Source organism: Erythrolamprus reginae, chromosome 1, assembly GCF_031021105.1.
Source record: "Erythrolamprus reginae isolate rEryReg1 chromosome 1, rEryReg1.hap1, whole genome shotgun sequence".
NCBI classification, from domain to species: Eukaryota; Metazoa; Chordata; class Lepidosauria; order Squamata; family Dipsadidae; genus Erythrolamprus; species Erythrolamprus reginae.
Genome location: NC_091950.1, coordinates 392,727,093 through 392,747,544, shown reverse-complemented (window position 1 = coordinate 392,747,544; position 20,452 = coordinate 392,727,093). Strand labels below are relative to the sequence as shown.

The 20,452-nt window shown below is 42.7% G+C and overlaps 1 protein-coding gene across 1 annotated transcript in view; it reads left to right on the top strand.

Moving 5' to 3' along the window:
- Nucleotides 1-4,431: 4,431 nt before the first annotated feature.
- GAREM2 (GRB2 associated regulator of MAPK1 subtype 2) overlaps nt 4,432-20,452 on the top strand; it is a 45,463-nt gene continuing 29,442 nt past the window's right edge. Inside the window, exons 1-2 of the mRNA XM_070734928.1 lie at nt 4,432-4,622; nt 17,713-17,853. Coding sequence (XP_070591029.1) covers nt 4,508-4,622; nt 17,713-17,853 — 256 coding nt within the window. The 5' untranslated portion in view covers nt 4,432-4,507. The remainder of the gene's footprint in view (nt 4,623-17,712; nt 17,854-20,452) is intronic.

Sequence of the window (20,452 nt, the reverse complement as noted above, 5' to 3'; positions counted from 1 at the left end):
TGGGGGCTGCTGTACTATACCATCAGATCAAATAAACCACGTAAGAGCTTAATGCAATTTGTGGACACATTAGTTGTGGGGCTCAGCCTAGACCAGATTGCTCTTGGCATTCTCATTTTGTGATCTCTTACCATTTTTATTCTCTGCAACCCAGTGGAATGTTGGAAACAAATTGCATAAATGAATTAAAGATACTCTTCAGAAAAGAACCAAATGTGACCAAATATAGTGTGGGAGGAAAAGCTGACAAAAGAAACAGCAGTTTCAGATGCCGCTGAAGGCTGTTGAGAAAATGATTACTGAAATTCACTCAGTGCAATTTTAGAAATTGGGCTGTTCTTCAGTGGCTTGGAATTCTATGCATGGTATGTATGTATGTATGTTTGGTTTTTATATTAATTGATTTTTAATCATCAATACCAAATTACTATTGTACACTGTTTTATTGTCGCTGTTAGCCACCCCGAGTCTCTGGAGAGGGGCGGCATACAAATCCAATAAATAAATAAATAGATTGATTGATTGATTGATTGATTAATTAATTAATTAATTTGCTGATTGCTCCATAAGCCCTCCTCCCTCTACTCAGGTAACCCAGAGTGGATCTACTGTGAGGAATCTGGTGAGGATTCCTGAAGCCATATTCTTGTTCCACCATACAAAGGTATTTTAGAAGTTAGGGGAGCTCCTCTCAAAGGCATATTCCTGGAAGATGGGAACTCTTTCTCTCTTTTTTTCTTTCCCGCTCCTGCCTGTCCATCAATCTGTCATATCTTCATCAATGTCAAGGACCTTCAAAGTGGTTTTATTTTTCTAAGTCCCATAGTATTTTACATTTTAAATGGAGCCAGATAATAGTGCTGCAGAGAATGGCTAATGTAGTTTTCTATTTCTCCTGAGCAGTCAACATTGAAGGGGGGGTTTCCAGTGTAAATAGAGTTGACTGGTTTTTAAAAAATGCAAAATGTAGAGAATAAAATGTTTAATAACAATGATTCCCGAACTGCAGATGCATTAATAAATCAACTTGCTGGATCTATCAGACATAGGTTAGTTCCAAAGAGGAACTTGTACCTGAGTTCTCAGGGGGGTGAGTAAGAGCTCTTCATCATTAGGTTTTTGAATCGGCAGAAAAGTACCATATGTCAAAATATATTACCCCACAGCTGAGCTTTACTGCATCTTGGAAGCTGTGATACAGGACAGCTCCAGGGCTGATTTAAGAGTTTCTTAGCTTCCTTTCCACTCCAGTCTGGCTTCAGCTATCAAAGGGAAAAAATAACCACCCAATTACTGTTAATAAAATATGACTTTTTTCTCAATAACTCCTTTAGCTTATTCTCGTGCTCCTCAGACACCCATCTGGACAGTCATCTGGAATTTTACACCATTTTACGGTACAATTATCGACATTACCAGCTTAGTTCCATAATAGGCTGGGGATAAGATGAAAGGCATTATAGGGTCATGTCCCTTAAAATGAGTTAGTAAAATACAATTATGATTCAGCTAGGAGGACATGGGGATGAGTCCCAGCATAATTTACTTCTTTTCCCTTATTTTTCTGCAATTATTAGTATGATTAGTGGGACATTCCAATCCTTCGTTCCATATGCACCAAGACAAATTCCTTGTGTGTCCAATCACACTTGGCCAACAAAGAATTCTATAATTGTAGTTTACCAATGCCCAATTTAATAATTATCTAAAAGTGACTAAAAAGACCTGTAGATTTAGAATAACAAAAAAGATTTTCCAATAATCACAATTTAGGAAATTCAAACAATGTGGCAGGTTCAAACTAGGTTAAAAGCTGCTTTTCTTGAATATATTTCTGTTCAGCTACTTAGTCCAAATTCTTGCCATAGATATGATTTAAAAGACTTTTAAATTATTATTATTATTATTATTATTATTATTATTATTATTATTTATTAGATTTGTATGCCGCCCCTCTCCATAGACTTGGGACGGCTCACAACAATAACAAGAACAATGTAAGAACAAATCAAATAATTTTAGAAACGCTTAAAAAAAAACATTATTAAAAGCAAACATACACACAAACATACCATGTATAAACTGTATAGGCCCGGGGGAGATGTCTCAGTTCCCCGATGCCTGACGGCAGAGATGTGTCTTAAGAACTTTATGAAAGGCAAGGAGGGTGAGGGCAGTTCTAATCTCCGGGGGGAGCTGGTTCCAGAGGGTCGGGGCCACCACAGAGAAGGCTCTTCTCCTGGGTCCCGCCAAACGACATTGTTTAGTCAATGGGACCCGGAGAAGGCCAACTCTGTGGGACCTAACCGGTCGCTGGGATTCGTGTGGCAGAAGGCGGTCCTGGAGGTATTCTGGTCCGATGCCGTGAAGGGCTTTATAGGTCATAACCAACACTTTGAATTGTGACCGGAAATTGATCGGCAACCAATGCAGACTGCGGAGTGTTGGTGTAACATGGGCATACCTGGGGAAACCCATGATTACTCTCGCAGCTGCATCCTGCACGATCTGAAATATATCACTTATTGTTCAATAATTGTAGATAAGTGTACTGCAACTATCAACCTCACTTTATTCCAGGTAAAGGTTTCCTCTGTCCAATTGTTTCCTTAGCTGAGGGAGTCAGCATTTTCTGAAGACATTTCTGTGGTTATGTGACCAGCATGACTGAGGCACACAGAACGTTACATTCCCACCAAAGTGTTGCCTATTGGTCTACTCGCATTTGCATACTTTGAAACTACTAAATGGGCAGGAGCCGGGGAAATAAAGGAAACTCATGCCGTCATGCAGGATCTTGAATTTGGCCTATCAATTTTCAATCTGAGAAACTCAGTGTCTTTAGCTGCTGAGCCAACTTGTCCTTTCCACCTTATTCCAATGTCTCAATATTTCACGAAAATAAAAAATAAAATAAAAAAGTTGAACTTTCAGCAGCAAACCTGATTAATGCTGGGGAGCTAACAGAAATTCCCTACTGATATCAAAAGGTCAAATAAGAACTTCTGCTCATAATTGCTTTGGAAATTAGTCACATTAAAATAGATGTCAAAACAATGTAAGTCCAATGAAGTTGTAATTAGAAATATACTGCACAAAAAATAAAGGGAACACTCAAATAACACAGATCTGAATGAATGAAATATTGTCATTGAATACTTTGTTCTATACAAAGTTGAATGTGCACAACAGCCTATGAAATTGATTGTCAATCAGTGTTGCTTCCCAAATGGACAGTTTGATTTCACAGAAGTTTGAATTACTTGGAGTTACATTGTGTTAAGTGTTTCCTTTATTTTTTTGAGCAATGTATTACATTCCCATTTTCTTAAAAAACTTAACATTTAGATAATGAAAAACTAAGCTATTTGATGAGGGATTCCTTTAAGCATGGCAACCATTGACTTATCCCAAATTATTAAATACCCAACACACCAGTGGTCACATTTTGGATGTGGTTTTTCTCCCAGAACAGCTGCAATATGCTCTGGCTTTGAAGTATGATCGGTTCACAGAAAGCCAACAGAGAGTGAACCAATTATACTGTTGGCTTTCCACTTGCTCTATATCACCCCATGCTCTAAATCAGGCCTAAGCAAAGTTGGCTCTTCTATGAAATGTGGACATCAACTCCCAGAATTGCTGAGCTACCATGATTGGCTCAGGAATTCTGGGAGTTGAAGTCTACAAGTCATAGAAGAGCCAACTTTGCTTACCCCTGCTCTAGAGCAGTGTTTCCCAACAATTTGCTGGCTGGGGAATTCTGGGAGTTGAAGTCCAAATATCTTCAAGTTGCCAAGGTTGGGAAACACTGCTCTAGGGAGATGGGCGACATACAAATCGAATCAAATCAATCAATCAAATCTTGCAGATGGGCTGCCAGTCCTCCAAGAAGCCTCACACAATTCAGTTGAGGCCTACTCCGAAATAGGAGCCCTTGCTGGCGTGAGGAAAACCTTCTCAATCCCCGCTCAGGTGAGGGGTTGGTTTATTCTGGCCGGGTTGCCTCAGGGAGCCCTCGCGAGTTCCGCTTTAGCCGCCGGCAACCGAGGCAGAAGCGAGGGCGCTGCTGATGCCGCGGAGAAACCAGAGCAGCCTCGAGGAAAAGGATCGAGACTCGGCCGCTTCGGCCCTTCAAGGGGCGCCTGCAAGGGGGGCGCGAGCGCGTCCGCGGCGGGCCCTCCAGTGGGCGGGTCCGGCCGGCCTCCAGCCGAGCGAACGAGCCGGCAAGCCGTGAGAGGTATGTAGCCGCCGGAGCGAGCGCCACCTGGTCCCCCCCACACGCCGGCCGAGGTTCCCTGCCCGGCCTGGAAGAGCAGGCCCTGCTGGACGGGGCGGGCGGAGCTGCTCTTGCCCGGCGCGTCGCAGCGGTCGTCGGAAGACGAAGAGGAGGAGGAGGAGGAGCAGCGTCCGGGGCTTCGCTTTGTCGCGGCTGCTGCTTCTGAACGGCGTGAGCGAGGAGGCGGAGGGCGATGCTCCTGCGGCGGCGACGGGGCGGACGGCCAGCATGGAGCGAGTGGCGGCAGCTCTGGGCCGCCTGGCGTGGAGCTCCGGACCGCCGCTGCCGCTCGACCTCATCGTGGCCAAATGCCGCTTGCCCACCCTCGTGCGCCCCGGCCCGGGTGGGTCTCTCGCTCGCAGCGCGGTGTGGGCAAGGCGGAGGGGGCGGCCTGCCCGGCTTCGGTTGCGGGGTCGTCCGCCGGGGCTGGAGGGAGGTTGCCGGGCCTCCCCGGGTTACTTGTATTTGGAGGGTGGGGGAGAGGCGTAATCGGTAAAACCGGGAGGGAACGGGAAAAGCGGGGTGGAGGAAGGGACGCTGAGCCAAAAACTTCGCCGAGTTGCGTCCGGTTCTTTTATTCCCGCTGAAGCCGGTGCGGGTGGCATCGCGGATTCTCCGGCGGTGGAAGCCCCGTAGAAATTAATGCCTGTAGTTCAAGCGGTTCAAATCTCACCACCGGCTCAAGGTTGACTCAGCCTTCCATCCTCCCCAGGTGGGTAAAACGAGGACCCAGATTGTTGGGGACAATAGGCTGATTCTGTAAACCGCTTAGAGGGGGCTGTAAAAGCACCATGAAGCATAAGTGGAAATGCTAACGGACGGCTCTCATACTGCTGCCTTGTACGGCTTATCGACGGCGGGGCTGGTTGCAGACCGACCGATCCGCGGAGCTTGCGGCGATTCTCCCTGAGCATCTCGCCTCGCCCGGGCTTTTGAGAGGCGCAGTCCGCCTTCCTCCCTCCCGAAAGGGGAATCCCGGCATTTCTGCCTGGGATTCCTCTTGCAGGTGAAGCGGGCTTTGCAAAGACAATTTGGCGGGCAGACCCGGTGCGTAGGGGGCGGCGCGGGGTTGGGACGAAAGCTGGGATACCTGGAAATCTCCGAGCGGTTAATTTACTTCTGGGTGGACTTGTTTCGTTTTGTTTCGATGGATCGATCGATCGAAATATATTCTGCTCAAAAATAAATAAATAAAGCGAACACTCCAATAACACATCCTAGATCTGAATGAATGAAATATTCTCATTGAATACTTTGTTGAGCGTGCACAACAGCATATGAAATTGATTGTCCATCAGTGCTGCTTCCTAAGTGGACACTTTGATTTCACAGAAGTTTGATTTACTTGGAGTTATATTGTGTTGTTTAAGTGTTCCCTTTATTTTCTTTGAGCAGTGTACATGCCGCCCAATCCCACTTGGACTCTGGGCGGCTAACAATAAGAACAGCAATTAAAAACCAATATAAAGCGTCCGGTTCTTCCCCCTCCCTTCCCGCAGGGACCCCTTGTACAGATGCAAAAAGAAAAATCGCTTCGGGGTGTTGTTTAGCTTTATGGCGATTTTGCCCGTGCTGTTCAATTTCTCTTCCCCGAGATTTGCCCTCTCCCTTGCTCCACTTTTGTTCCGTCGGGTTGCGGGGAGGGATGGCTTGCAGATCCCTGGGGAGGAAGGGAGGGAAGGGGAGGGTAACGGGGGTGGCAAGCTGCCCGGCTTCGGGGTTTTGTACAGCGTGAGAAGAATAGGGAGTTTGGGGCTTTGGACGATGGTTTGAATACTGATGAGAAAGGGAAGCCTGCTTCCGCCCCCCCCCCCGCTTTCCCCCCTTGCATTTTTCTTGTGAATGGATGGGGGGGGCAATATACAATAGCCCCCCTCCCCGCATGACTCGGTTATCTGCATTACCCCCATTTCAAACGCCTCGGTTGTCTTGAAAAGCCTAAGGAAGCGCCCCTGCGTTGTCAACACACACTCCCCCCAAAAAAATACCAAGAGGAAATGTAAAGCCGGCTGGATCTGTTCCTGGAGGTTTTTGTTGCTGTCGCTCGGGGGAATTGCAACCGAGTGCATCGGGTTAACCGCTGTAGCCGCCAGACGGACGTTAGAGGAGATGGGCCCTCGGCCTGATCCAGGAAAGCCTCTTCCCGTTTATGAGTGTGCAAGTGTCAGGTGAAAGCTGAAGGCGGGCTTGGAGATAACTTGATGAAAACCGATAGCTGGGGATTTACACGGAACCCTGATTAAGGAGATCAACTGAAGACCAATCTGCAAAACTTGATTAGCTGTATTTTTTATTTTTTTTTGCAAAAAGTCTTTTTTTTTAAAAAATTCTCCATCAATCCATATATGAGTCCATATACCTTCAGATATTACAATACTATATTAAATACATAATTATACACTTTAATCATTCATAAAGTATATATATATGTATCACATGTTTTTTGCTGAAATTTTTAAAATTAAGGGAGACTAGGATGGCACCATTTCGGCCTTGTTCTGGCCTCATCAGGTCTATACATATATATATAGACACACGCATACACACACACACACATATACATACATACACACATGTGTGTGTGTGTCACATGTTTTTGCTGAATTTGAAAATTAAGGGAGGCTGGGATAGATCTATTTAGGCCTTATTTTGGCCTCATCAGCTAGCCATATATATATATTCAAGTCCCAGTGGGTATGGCTAGCTGATGAGGCCAAAATAAGGCCAAAGTAGATCTATCCTAGTCTCCCTTAATTTTCAAATTCAGCAAAAAAAACCCCACAAAAACACACACACACACATGTACAGTATACACACACATATAACATATTTTGCTGATACTGAAAAGGAAGGGAGACTACTATAGATCTAATTCAGGCATATGTGTGTATATTGTATATATACACTGCTCAAAAAAATAAAGAGAACACTTAAACAACACAATATAACTCCAAGTAAATCAAACTTCTGTGAAATCAAACTGACCACTTAGGAAGCAGCACTAATTGACAATCAATTTCACATACTGTTGTGTACATTCAACTTTGTACAGAATATTCAATGAGAATATTTCATTCAGATCTAGGATGTGTTATTTGAGTGTTCCTTTTTTTTGAGCAGTATGTATATACAGTATATATAACACTTTTCCCAGGTATATACAGTATTTCTATAATTAAATGCTTTTTAAAAAAATAAAAAATGTATAAATCTAATTTTGTCCTCTGGGATATCTACCAATTAATTTCAAAAAGTCCCCCCCCCCAAAAAAATTAACCACTATTAGCTTAATTTACCAAGATAGTTGTTCTTTATCTTGCCTTTTAATTTTAAGCCATATTGCTTCCTCACTTTTCTTAATAATCTTATTTGTCATTCATTCTCCCCCACTCCCTGTTGTCATAACTAAATGCCCCATAGGAAACAACACTCGTTTGAATAATTTTCTTAAACTGTCATTGTGCTTCTCATATTAATCTTGATTGGGCTGTGTTTCCTTAGTTTGCTATTTGGTGTGTGGATTCAGGAGTATTGGGCTAATCCAGACAGTGATCTAAATAATCACTTTATAAAATAATCACCAGCAGAAAAGGTCCTTCCAAGAAGGCTGGAAAATGATTTCTCTACTTTGAGAGACTTGTTCCACCTTAAAATGCTTCATAAAGCAGAAGGAAATATTGCAAACTCTGTGATTGGAGCGCCCCACCAGAATAAGTTATTCAGAGATGCTGTAGACCACTTCCCCCGTCTAGACGCTGGTTAACTCCATTAAAGGTAAAGATTTATACAAGCCAGGAAGCTTCTCACATTCCCTGTAAGGACTTGATGCAAGGAGAATGTATGAAAAAAGAATAAACGCTGCTGGAATTATTATTTTTTTCATCACCAGGCAGTGAAGCTTCAGGTGACATGGCTAAATATTCCTGGAGCTGCAGGGTTTAGCTTCAAAGCAACTCTTTAATGGGCCTCTTTCAAGTTAGATGTACAAAGGTGATGGAGAAACAGCTCTGGGGAATTGTATGTTTAATGGACACCCGATATTATCTTGCTGGTTTTCACTTCACTTTTCATCAACCCCAGCCTGGCATGAGTAATGACAAAGGATTCTCAGAGATGTAATCCCAGAACAGCTTGACACCAGGTTTCCTACTCCTGCTGTACTGTTTTGATACTTTCTTGAAAAGAAAGGTGCTACTTTATGGTGGCAAAACATGAGAAGGAATCTAGTATCACCTTTTCCAATTAACAAATGTTATTGAGCATATGTTTTGTAGGAAGATGCATGCTATTTCATTGGATGTGAAGAGTGGCTAGACCAGTGATGGTGAACCTTTTTTTCCCTTGAGTGTCAAAACATAGAAACATAGAAGACTGACGGCAGAAAAAGACCTCATGGTCCACCTAGTTTGCCTTTATACTATTTCCTGTATTTTATCTTAGGATGGATATATGTTTATTCCAGGCATGTTTAAATTCAGTTACTGTGGATTTACCAACCACGTCTGCTGGAAGTTTGTTCCAAGGATCTACTACTCTTTCAGTAAAATAATATTTTCTCATGTTGCTTTTGATCTTTTCCCCCAACTAACTTCAGAGCGTGTGTGCATGTTATCACACATATTCAAGTGCCCATACTCATAATTGGATGCCTGGGGAGGGTGAAAACAGCTTCCCCCAGCCTCCCCACCCCCCCGAGTCCCTCTGGAGGCTGGAAACATCCTGTTTTCCAACTTCTGGTAAGCCCAGTACACTTGTGTTTTGCCCTCCCCACGCTTCAAAGACTTCACTGGAGCCAGGGGAGGATAAAAATGCCCCTGGAGGCTCTCTGGGAGCAAAAAAGGCCTTCCCAAAGCCTTCATGTGAGCTGAAAATCAGCTGGCCGGCACACACATGCATGTTGGAGCTGAAATAGGGCAACGGCTCGTGTGATATGGCTCCGCCTGCCACTTGTGGCACCTGTGCCATAGGTTTGCCATCACTGGGCTAAACAGATGTCGGATTTATATTGGGATGACAAGTAGGAAAAGGAGAGGTAGACAGGTTGATTATGTAGATCTTATTAAGTAGATCATAAGCATGTTTAAATCCTACATTAGTAAGGTCACTGCATGCACATCAGAGTGGCTTTGAACTTTCGGTCCCTTACATCCAGGTTCTATTTCATCTTTGACTCTGAGCTGGTGTACAGCTGTGGCTATGGGGTGGGTGGGGTGGGAAGCTTGTCATAGATTTGTCTAGTGAGCTAATTGCACCTTTTCCAGAACCAGGAGGCCTTGCTCACAGTCATTCAAGTCTTGGTCACCTCCCCTTTGGATTACAGCAATGCACCTGCGTGCGGCTGTCCTCAAAGACTTCCCAGAAACTTCAAATGGCCCAGAATTCAGCAAGGCACACTGTGCAGCATGGCCCCAGGTTTACCCATGTAAACACTTTTGTTACATGAGCTGCACTGGTTTCCAGTTTCTTTCAATGTGCTCTTCCTCACCTCTAAAGCCCTATGTGGCATAAGGCCAGGTTATTTGAAAGGCCTCCTTTCCCTAAGGACATCTACCTATCCTACCAGGTTAGATAGCATGGACATGCTCCTAGTCCCTTTCTTTAAACATTGCAGTTTTGGAAGTATGCATTTTCTGTGGCAACTCTTGGCCTATGAACAGCGGTGGGCTACGAGCTGGAACATTAAATTGTGCTCACCGCCGCGGCTCGTACGTCCTTGCGGAGCCAGTGCGATTTTGCTTCTGTACCTGTGGAGGCATTAAAATCATGCACGGATCCACAGGTGCGCCCATATTTCAGCGATATTTTTTTTGCTTTCGCGCATGCTGAAACATGGGTGCACCTGTGGCTCCATGCGCGATTTTGCTGCCTCCACAGGTGCAGCAGCAAAATCGCACTGGCCCCGCAAGAACTTACGAGCTGCTGTCGGCAAGCGCAATTTAGCGTTCCGGCTCGTAGCCCACCGCTGCCTATGAAACACTCTTTCCCTTGAAGATCAGGAGCCTCTATCTTCCTATATTCTTAGTAAAATACTGAAGACTGAAGGCTTTTTCCCAATTGCTGGGATGAGGTAGCTGTATGTTGGAAGCTTCATTTGGAACCAGTTTTTCATGCATTAAGTTTAAATAGTTTTAATAGAATGGCATGGCATGGCATAGAATAGAATAGAATAGAATAGAATAGAATAGAATAGAACACTTTTTGGCCAAGTGTGATTGGACACACAAGGAATTTGTCTTGATGCATATGCTCAGTGTACATAAAAGAAAAGATACATTTGTCGAGAATCATGAGGTACAACACTTAATGACTGTCATAGGGGTCAAATAAGCAATGAGGAAACAATATTAATAAAAATATTAAGGATACAACCAACAAGTTACAGTCATACAGTCGTAAGTGGGAGGAAATGGGTGACAGGAATGATGAGAAAAAAATATTAGTAATAGTAGTGCAGACTTAGTAAAAAGTCTGACAATGTTGAGGGAATTATTTGTTTAGCAGAGTGATGGCGTTCGGGACAAAACTGTTCTTGTGTCTAGCTGTCTTGGTGTGCAATGCTTTGTAGCAACGTTTTGAGGGTCGGAGTTGAAACAGTTTATGTCCAGGATGCGAGGGGTCAGTAAATATTTTCACAGCCCTCTTTTTGACTCATGTAGTATACAGGTCCTTAATGGAAGGCAGGTTGGCAGCAATTGTTTTGTGTGTGTGTGTCTGTGTGTGTGTTTGTGTGTATAATTTTATTGTAATTTTGTTTGGGAGTTTGCCCAGAGTTTATTATGAGTTGGGCAGCTCTATAAATGTTTCAAACAAAATAAATACTATCTGATGAAGTGAGAAGTGGCTCTCAAAAGCTTATTCCTTTTAATAACATTTGTTGGTTGGAAAAAGTTTGCAAGACTTCCTCTGGGGTTAACTTAGAATCTCAAGAACGATATGTTTACTGTATATTGTCTGTTTTTCCTTATGAGCATTTTGGAGGGTGGCGGGATAAAATAGCTCAGCTCCAAGCTTGTTAGGGAAAACCTTTCAGTCTAATAGCCTCTCTTCCCTTGTCCGGCTGCCAGATTTTCAGACCCTGTCCTTGGGTGATTTGCATCTGAAGACTGGCTAAGGTGCCTTTTGTCTGAGAGCTTTGTCATTCCGTTCCATCTCTCTCCCACCCAGCCACCCGCCTCTTGCTGGCTCTGAGCTCCAGCTTTGTCGAATGTGAAGAAAGAATTAGTGTAAATCTGTTGGGAGAAACTGATGCCCGAATCCAAGTGGCCCAAGGAGGGAAAGATTGCAGAACAGGATCCTTTGAAAGCATCTTAAGCACCTGGGGAATTAAAAAAAACAACCCTACAGTAAATAAATGTCTGACACAGAATCTTTTACTAGAATAATGAAGAGTTCTTTATCGGCAGGTATATCTGGTTAGTTAACCAGAATGCGTAAAATATAAGATATAAATCTCTTTCCCTCTTCTTTTTTTATCTTAGTAACCTATATGATGAGTACACAAGACCTCTTTCTGTGCATTACAGTTTTCCTTAAGTTTCTACATGGGAAGAGATATAGAAAGAAGACCAGAAGGAAAGCATGTTACAAGACGTTTGGTATATACCAGTGTTTCCCAACTTTGGACACTTGAAGATATTTGGCCTTCAATTCCCAGAATTCCCCAGCCAGTGAATGCTGGGGAATTCTGGAAGTTGAAGTCCAAATATCTTCAAGTGCCCAAGGTTGGGAAACACTGGTATATACTATTAAGGGCAGAGGTCTTCAAACTTGGCAACTGTAAGATTAGTAGACTTCAACTCCCAGAATTCTCAGCATGGCTGGCTGGAGAATTCTGGGAATTGAAGTCCACAAGTTTTATTGTTTGGGGACTCCTGATTTAGGGATTATGGGATCTGAAATACAGCACATGGAGATGGAGCAGTAGAATTTGGAAGCAATGGTTGGAAGCATAGTGTAGATAGGTAAGGTGGAGGGAGAGGTATCCCATTGGAGACAGCAGGTACTGTCCTTAGATGGGCAACACGGGATTATTTTGTGCACCTGATAAAGAAAGACTTTATAGGTAGAAACGTTTGCTATCATTTGTGCCAAATTTTTAAGGTGACACAAAACACTCTTTCCCCCCACCATGTTGTTTAACATCTATATGAAACTCATACAAATTTAATAAATAAAATAAATAAGGAAAATATTTGTCTATGGTAAATTATCATAAATACGCTGTTGAAATCCAGTTGAATATACAGTATCTCTGCTTGGATCAGGCAGGAGATATGAATTAGAAATGATTGGGATGACTCAGGTTGAAACTCAATTCAGAGTTTTGCTTATCCCGGAATACACTGTCTGCACATGAGGTTGTGCTCCCTCTAATGGAGCAGGTCTGTGATTTGCACCTTCTCCTACTATGGTAGATCAGCTGGTTTAATCCTGTGGTCAGAAGAGACTTTGCTCAGCTTCAGCCGATCTCCTAGTTCAGGGGTAGGCAAAGTTGGCTCGTCTATGACTTGTGGACTTCAACTCCCAGAATTCCTGAGCCAATCTTGCTAGCTCAGGAATTCTGGGAGTTGAAGTCCACATGTTATAGAAGAGCCAACTTTGCCTATCCTGGTCCTAGTTTATTTATTTGCATCTCACCAGGCAAGGGTTGCCCGTCGCTGGTGCTACTGGTGTGCACCTGGTGACCGGTGCTGGCGTCCAATGGGCTGCCGCGCATACGTCGGCATGAGATTTGGCTTCTGCACATGCTCAGGAAGCCAAAGCTCACGAGAGGATGCTCATGAGTGTTAGATTTTGGTGATTTTAGGCAAATTCTTTACTTCCGCGCCTGCGCAGAAGCCAAATCTCATGTGGGCGCATGTAGGCATGCGCAGTTCCATTTTCCCAATCAAAATGCCCCCTCATCCCCCCAGGAACCCAATATTTCACCTCACCTTTATCATTTTTACAAATAACTCAAGGCAGTGAACATATTCAGCACATGTTCTCTTATTTTCCACATGACAACATCCCTGTGAGATGAGTTGGGCTGAGACAGTGACTGGCTCAAGGCCGACTTTCATGGCTAAGGTGTGGTTAGGTGTAGGCCTCTTGAGAATGATATTACCTTGTGTCCATGTTACCTTGGACTGGATTGATTGATTGATTGATTGATTGTTTTTGTGCTTGTTCGATTTATAGGTTGCTCTTCTCCTGAGACATAGGGCGGCTTACAACATATTGTATAACAATGGAAGAAATTGAAATTAAATAAAACAACACTATAAAAACATTGATTGATTGATTGATTGATTGATTGGATTTGCATGCCTCCCCTCTCCGAGGACTCGGGGCGGCTCACAACATATCAAGAAACAACAATACATATGGAATCCAATTAATATGACTAAAAAAAACCAAACAAACTTAAAAAGTTCTAGTATAATTTAATTACTTTGTTATTTAATTAACCAATTTATGTAGCTGGTTTCTTGGCAAATGATTCTAGGTTGCCAGCAAGGAATAACAATTAACAACATCCAGAAAGAAAATGGCAAAATAATAAGAATAAAAAAACTAAGATACAATGTACTCTTTATTTACTTGTAAAATTTATTTTACAAAAGGATGTTGCTCAGTTGGTTAATATTCTGTATTGTTCCTAACAGTAGAGTACAAAATCATGGATTTTAGTTATTTGAAGGCAGGCTCCAATAGACTGGAAAAACCTCCCAGCAGTAAGAAGAGTTTGCTGTGAAATCAGTTACCCAATGAAATGGTGGACTTTCCTTGGACAGAATAGAATTAGAATAGAATTCTTTACTGGCCAAGTGTGATTGGACATGCAAGGAATTTGTATTTGATGCTTATGCTCTCAGTGTACATAAAGGAAAATGATACATTTGTCAAGAATCATGAGGTACAACACTTAATGATTGTCATAGGGGTCAAATAAGCAATCTTGTTTTATACCTTTAATAGTATAAAAGGTTCAGGAGGGAAGTGTTTTTAATAAGAAAGTGAACACAAGAACAAGGGGACACAATCTGAAGTTAGTTGGGGGAAAGATCAAAAGCAACATGAGAAAACATTATTTCACTGAAAGAGTAGTAGATCCTTGGAACAAACTTCCAGCAGACGTGGTTGGTAAATCCACAGTAACTGAATTTAAACATGCCTGGGATAAACATATATCCATCCTAAGATAAAATACCAAAAATAGTATAAGTGCAGACTTGATGGATCATGAGATCTTTTTCTGCCATCAGTCTTCTATGTTTCTATGTAATATACAGTGTGTAGCTAAGATGAAATTCTATCTTTGTGCATTTGTATATAACTTCTCTGTGTATTTGGATATTAAATATAACAGGCTGTATAGGATATATACATTTTGTCTTGGGTTGTTTTGTGGATTTGAAATGCATCTGCTATGTGCACCTCAATGGTGGGGGGGGGATCGGGGGTTGGAGGAAGAGGAGGAGGATAGAATTCTATCAGTACAAAGGGTTGTTCCAAGCTGGGCCTGCAGCTCTTGCCATTGAGCACAAAGGGCTGTTTCTGGGGCAACCTATCTCTTGGCAGTGTGGGCCTGCTCTTCTGTTGCATTTGGCTGGGGGAAGTGGAGAGGGATGAGCTGGCATCTCAGGGGTGTTGGGGAGCCTGAGGGAAGAGCTTTAGTCAAATCTTCCAGTTTCCCTCATGCCCTGTGTAGTTCCTGGGATGGCATTTTAAGAGAATGTGTAATGAGATAATAGAAGAATAAATTAATAAATTTTGTGACGTTCCTTCAATATACCAGGGTGATCCAACAGAAAGGGAAAAAAAAAAACCCATATAGCCCCTCCCTGGTACAAAGCTGAAGGGATCAGATCTGGTGGCCTAGAGGTCTACGGAGAGGGGTGGCATACAAATCTAATAAATAAATAAATAAATAAATAATAAATAAATAAATAATTCTCTGCTTTATAAGGCCGAAGCCCCAGGATCAAATCCCAGTAAGGGTATGGCTAACTGATGAGGCCAGAACAAGGCCGAAATAGCACTAGTCTAGTCTCCCTTAATTTTAAATATTCAGCAAAAACATGTGATATATATACATATACATATATAATATATATATAAAATAATATCATATATATATACTATATTATATAATAGTAATAAAATAAATAAATGAATAATAATGAAATACAAAGTCCAGCATGGTGATCTCATTTCCTGTGTTGTATTGTTTAAATAATTATAATGACAATGACAATAAAAATAACAATATATAGTGCATAGCTAAGATGAAATTTTATCTTTGTGTATTTCTATGTAACTTCCCTGCGTATTTGGATAGTTAATATAAAAAGCTGTATAGGATTCCTGGGTTGTTTTGTGGAATTGAAATGCATATACAGTGGTACCTCAAGATACGAACCCCTCGTCTTACGAACAACTCGTGATATGAACCCAGGGTTCAGAAAAATTTTGCCTCTTCTTACGAACTTTTTTCGAGTTACGAACCGGCGTTCGGAGACTGCTGGGAAGCCGCGCGGCTGTTTTAAAAGGTGACAGCCGGGCGGCGGGGCTTCCCAGCAGCCTCCCGAACACCGGTTCGTAACTCGAAAAAAGTTCGTAAGAAGAGGCAAAAATTTTCTGAACCCCGGGTTCGGTTCGGGAGGTTGCTGGGAAGCCCCCCAGCCCGGCTGTCACCTTTTAAAACAGCCGCGCGGCTTCCCAGCAGTCTCCGAATGCCGAACGCGGAAGTTCGGGTTTGGCGTTCGGCTTCGGGAAGCTGCTGGGAAGCTACGCGGCTGTTTTAAAAGGTGACAGCCGGCCTGGGGGGCTTCCCAGCAACCTCCCGAACCCCGAACTTTTGCCGAACTTCTGGGTTCGGGGTTCGGGAGGTTGCTGGGAAGCCCCCCAGCCCGGCTGTCACCTTTTAAAACAGCCCCGCGGCTTCCCAGCAGTCGCCGAACGCCGAACACAGAAGTTCGGGTTTGGCGTTCAGCTTCGGGAAGCTGCTAGGAAGCCACGCGGCTGTTTTAAAAGGTGACAGCCGGCCTGGGGGACTTCCCAGCAACCTCCCGAACCCCGAACTTTTGCCGAACTTCCGGGTTCGGGGTTCGGGAGGTTGCTGGGAAGCCCCCCAGCCCAGCTGTCACCTTTTAAAATAGCCACGCGGCTTCCCAGCAGTCGCCGAACGCCGTTTTTTTGCGGGGGTTTTTTTGGTTGCACGGATTAATTGACTTTACATTGTTTCCTATGGGAAACAATGTTTCGTCTTACGAGCCTTTCGTCTTACGAACCTCCCCCTGGAACCAATTAGGTTCGTAAGACGAGGTATGACTGTACTATGAGATAAAATAATAATAATATTAATAATAATAAATGTATTTATTATTTATTCAATTTTCATGCCACCCTTCTCCTTAGACTCAGGGCGGCTTACAACATGTTAGCAATAGCACTTTTTAACAGAGCCAGCATATTGCAATCCAAGTCCTCATTTTACCCACCTCGGAAGGATGGAAGTCTGAGTCAACCTTGAGCCGGTGATGAGATTTGAACCACTGACCTACAGATCTACAGTCAGCTTTAGTGGCCTGCATTACAGCACTCTACCTGCTGTGCCACCCCAGCTCTTTTTATATATTATATATAATAATATCATATATATATTATATTATATTATATAATAACAGCAACAAGAACAACAATAATAATGTATTCAAACAAAGAAAGTATGGATCATCGACATTGCAATCCCAGGAGAGAGCAAAATTGAGGAAAAGCAGCTAGAGAAATTAGTGAAATACGATGATCTGAAAATCGAGCTGCAACAACTCTGACATAAGCTAGTGAAAATGGTCCCAGTGATCCTTGGCACGCTGGGCGCAGTGTCAAAAGATCTCAGCGGACATTTGAAAACCATTGGAATTGACAAAATCTCCATCTGTCAATTGCAAAAGGCCGCTTTACTGGGATCAGCACACATAATTTGCCGCTACATCGCGCAGTCCTAGGTGCTTGGGAAGTGCCCGACTGGTGATGAAATACGAAATCCAGCATAGTGCTCTTATTTGCTGTGTTGTATTGTTGAAACAATAACAACAACAACAACAACAACAACAACAACAATAATAATAATAATAATAATAATAATAATATTGGACTTTTATGCAGAAGGGCTCTGTGCCTGACTTTTGGAAAGTAAGGATACTCAACTGGGGATTTACCCCACTAATGTGAGACTATGTGGGGGTGGTTTTCACTTTAGTTTAAACTCTTGATGGCATTTTTTTGCAGCAGCTTCCAGGCCAGCCCCCAGAATTCTGATTGAAGTAATCTGACTAGAGTCTTCTCTCCTTTGTTGTCATTACAATAATGGTGGGTTGGTGCACATCTAAAAAAACAGTTTGGGTGAATGCATAGCAATCTCACACCTCTTCTCATTTCTATCACAGGGGAGTATGTAGAGGGGGTCAGTGACCAAGACGTGCTTCTCATCCACTCCTGTCGTCAGTGGACTACAGTGACCGCCCACAGCTTGGAGGAAGGACATTATGTCATTGGCCCCAAGATTGACATCCCCCTCCAATATCCAGGTAACAGAACGGTGAGAATCCAGTGAAGCACACATTTGAAGGGAAGTAGTAGAAGAGGGTTAGACAGCAAACATTTAGATCTTTCTACAGAGACTCTGATAGCTCTCCTAACTTCTTAAATGTCTCTTTAGGTTAGTTTCTTTTCTTTCTTTCTTTCTTTTACTTCTGATCTGTAGTGATGTACCTTTTTTGAAACCCTGATGTGTCAATCAGAGAACATCTGGATTACGGTTTATGGATCTTCTGGGGCTAAAAGAAATAGAGCTTTAGGTTATTGATTAACAGAAATTCCTGCACTGTTGAATAAGCAAAGCATCAGCCAGGATTTCTTTAAAAAAACAACAACAGGAACACTCCTAATCAATTAAATGGCTCTATATTATCTTCAAATTAGAGGGATTGCTTATTGTTTGCCCTACAAGGCAAAATGGCATGATGAAACTGTATTATCTTATTTTGATAAATGTTATAAGGAGGTTGGAATACTTTTTTAGTTGTGCTTAGTTGTGTATAATGGTGAGTGTTACGTTCAAAGCAAGAGATCCTTTTTTAAATATATATATTTATGAAATCCCTTGCAAAACATGTGCAGCCACATACATTGGACAAACTAACCGAAGAGTGAGCCAACGCATAGCAGAACACGTGAATGCAGTCAAAAAACAAGAAAAGACCTCCTCCCTTGTCCAGCACATTAAAAAAACAGGGCACGAAATTGACTTTGAAAAAACTAAATTACTCCACAAAACAGAGAATTTATATAAAAGAATCTCTCTAGAAGCTATCGAAATTGAGAGGAGACCCCTTTGTTTAAATAAAAGAGATGATACCTCCCGCCTGCCAGAGATTTGGAAACCAGCCTTAAACAAAATAAACACTTCATAATAATCAACATGTCAATCCTTCTAATTATTATGATTTTAGAATTTTATATTTGGAAATCAGCCTTAAACAAAAAACTTCATAAAATCTTCATGTCATTCCTTCTAATAACTGTGATTACACCAACCAATCAGATCACTGAAGCATAGTCACCCAATCTATTTGCTACATTCAAAGCAAATCTCCACCCCCACACTACATACTAGGAAAAAATGTCAGTTTGCTAATATTCCATTTACAACAACACAAAGATTGGAACTCCACACAACATAAAACAATGCATGATGAAAAATGCCCACCACCCTGTTCTGTCTGGGTGCTCCCAGACTTCAACACCAACTGCAAAAAACAGCCAGACACGCTGGTAAAAGCAAAGGCACTTTATAGTTTGAAAAATAAACACAGAGAAAAACCTGTTCTTCCCAACAGGCAGGCTATGAGACTTCACAGCAGAGTCCTGACGGCCAGACAATACAGCAGACTTCTTGCTGGCACACACACCACTGTAGAGAATAAGACCCACGCCTTTCCCCCCAAGGTTTCAGTCTTCAAGGCCACAAGCCAGAATCAGAGACGCCAAAGATCACAGCCAGGTCCCAGGACTCCCAAAGATAATACTCCACAATACAGGAAGGGTGGGTCTGCCTTTTCAGCCTTTCTGGGGAGAACCACACCCAAACCCAGCTGTTGCCTATTTAGGGCTGGAAATACCTGGCTAATTGTCCCCTTCGTTGTGCTGCTCTTCTCTGCCTGAGATCGATGATGGCTTGTGCATTTTCATCTAAGGACTCCAGGCTGCTTGCTGGGGAGAGCTCCACCCCGGGGGACTCATGCTCTCCCTCGGCCTGATATTCCTCCTCCCCGTCTGCCTGGGCCTCCTCCTCCTCCTCCTGTTCCTCATCCTCCCCCTCTGAGCATGGAGCCGGCAGAGGGTCAGCCGTTCCCTGAGGAGCCTCAGACGGAATCACAGCACACCCCGACACATACACATACCCCACCACCATATCGGGGGTGTTTCTCATATAACCCACTTTAAGCCAAGAGCAATTTATCTATTTACATATTATAGAGTGATTCCAATTTATTTCCTGTAACTTGGTTGTGTATAATGATGAGTGTTACGTTCAAAGCAAGAGATCCTTTTTTTCCTTTTCCCCTACACATCCCAGTTCCTCTCAAAGGTTTTGTTGCATTTAGATATCTCATCAGATAGGATCTCATGAGGTTCTCATTTCAAGTGTTATATGTTTTTTTATCTGTGGAATCCTTGGTGGTCTCTGAACTTGGTTGTTTTCTTGCAGATATTTGGTTACCTAGCTAGATTAACAAGGTCAGTGTTTTTTCATCTGTCTTCTAATGAGGAAAGATAATAGGCAAATTCATAAGATCTCCTTCTAGTAGAAAATAACAAGATCTTCTTTTCTGTTTGTGTTTGGGGTGAGGTTTTTAAGGTAAATTTACACCCAGCGTGAGTCATTGTTAGCAAAGAAGCTGTATGATGTATCGGCTGAAGCAGAGTGGTTTAGTAAGCTCCACATTGTCTTCTATCAGTACTCCCTATTTCAGGAGATGAAATAGTTTTCTGGTATCAGAGGGTGAAAGAAGCAAATGTAGTTTGTAAAGCAAATGGAGAAGGATCAGCTATGTGGAATCAGGGACGCCATCAGGAATTTTGGGGCCCCATATAGCCTAAGTGTCTGGGGCCCCCCTCCCTTCT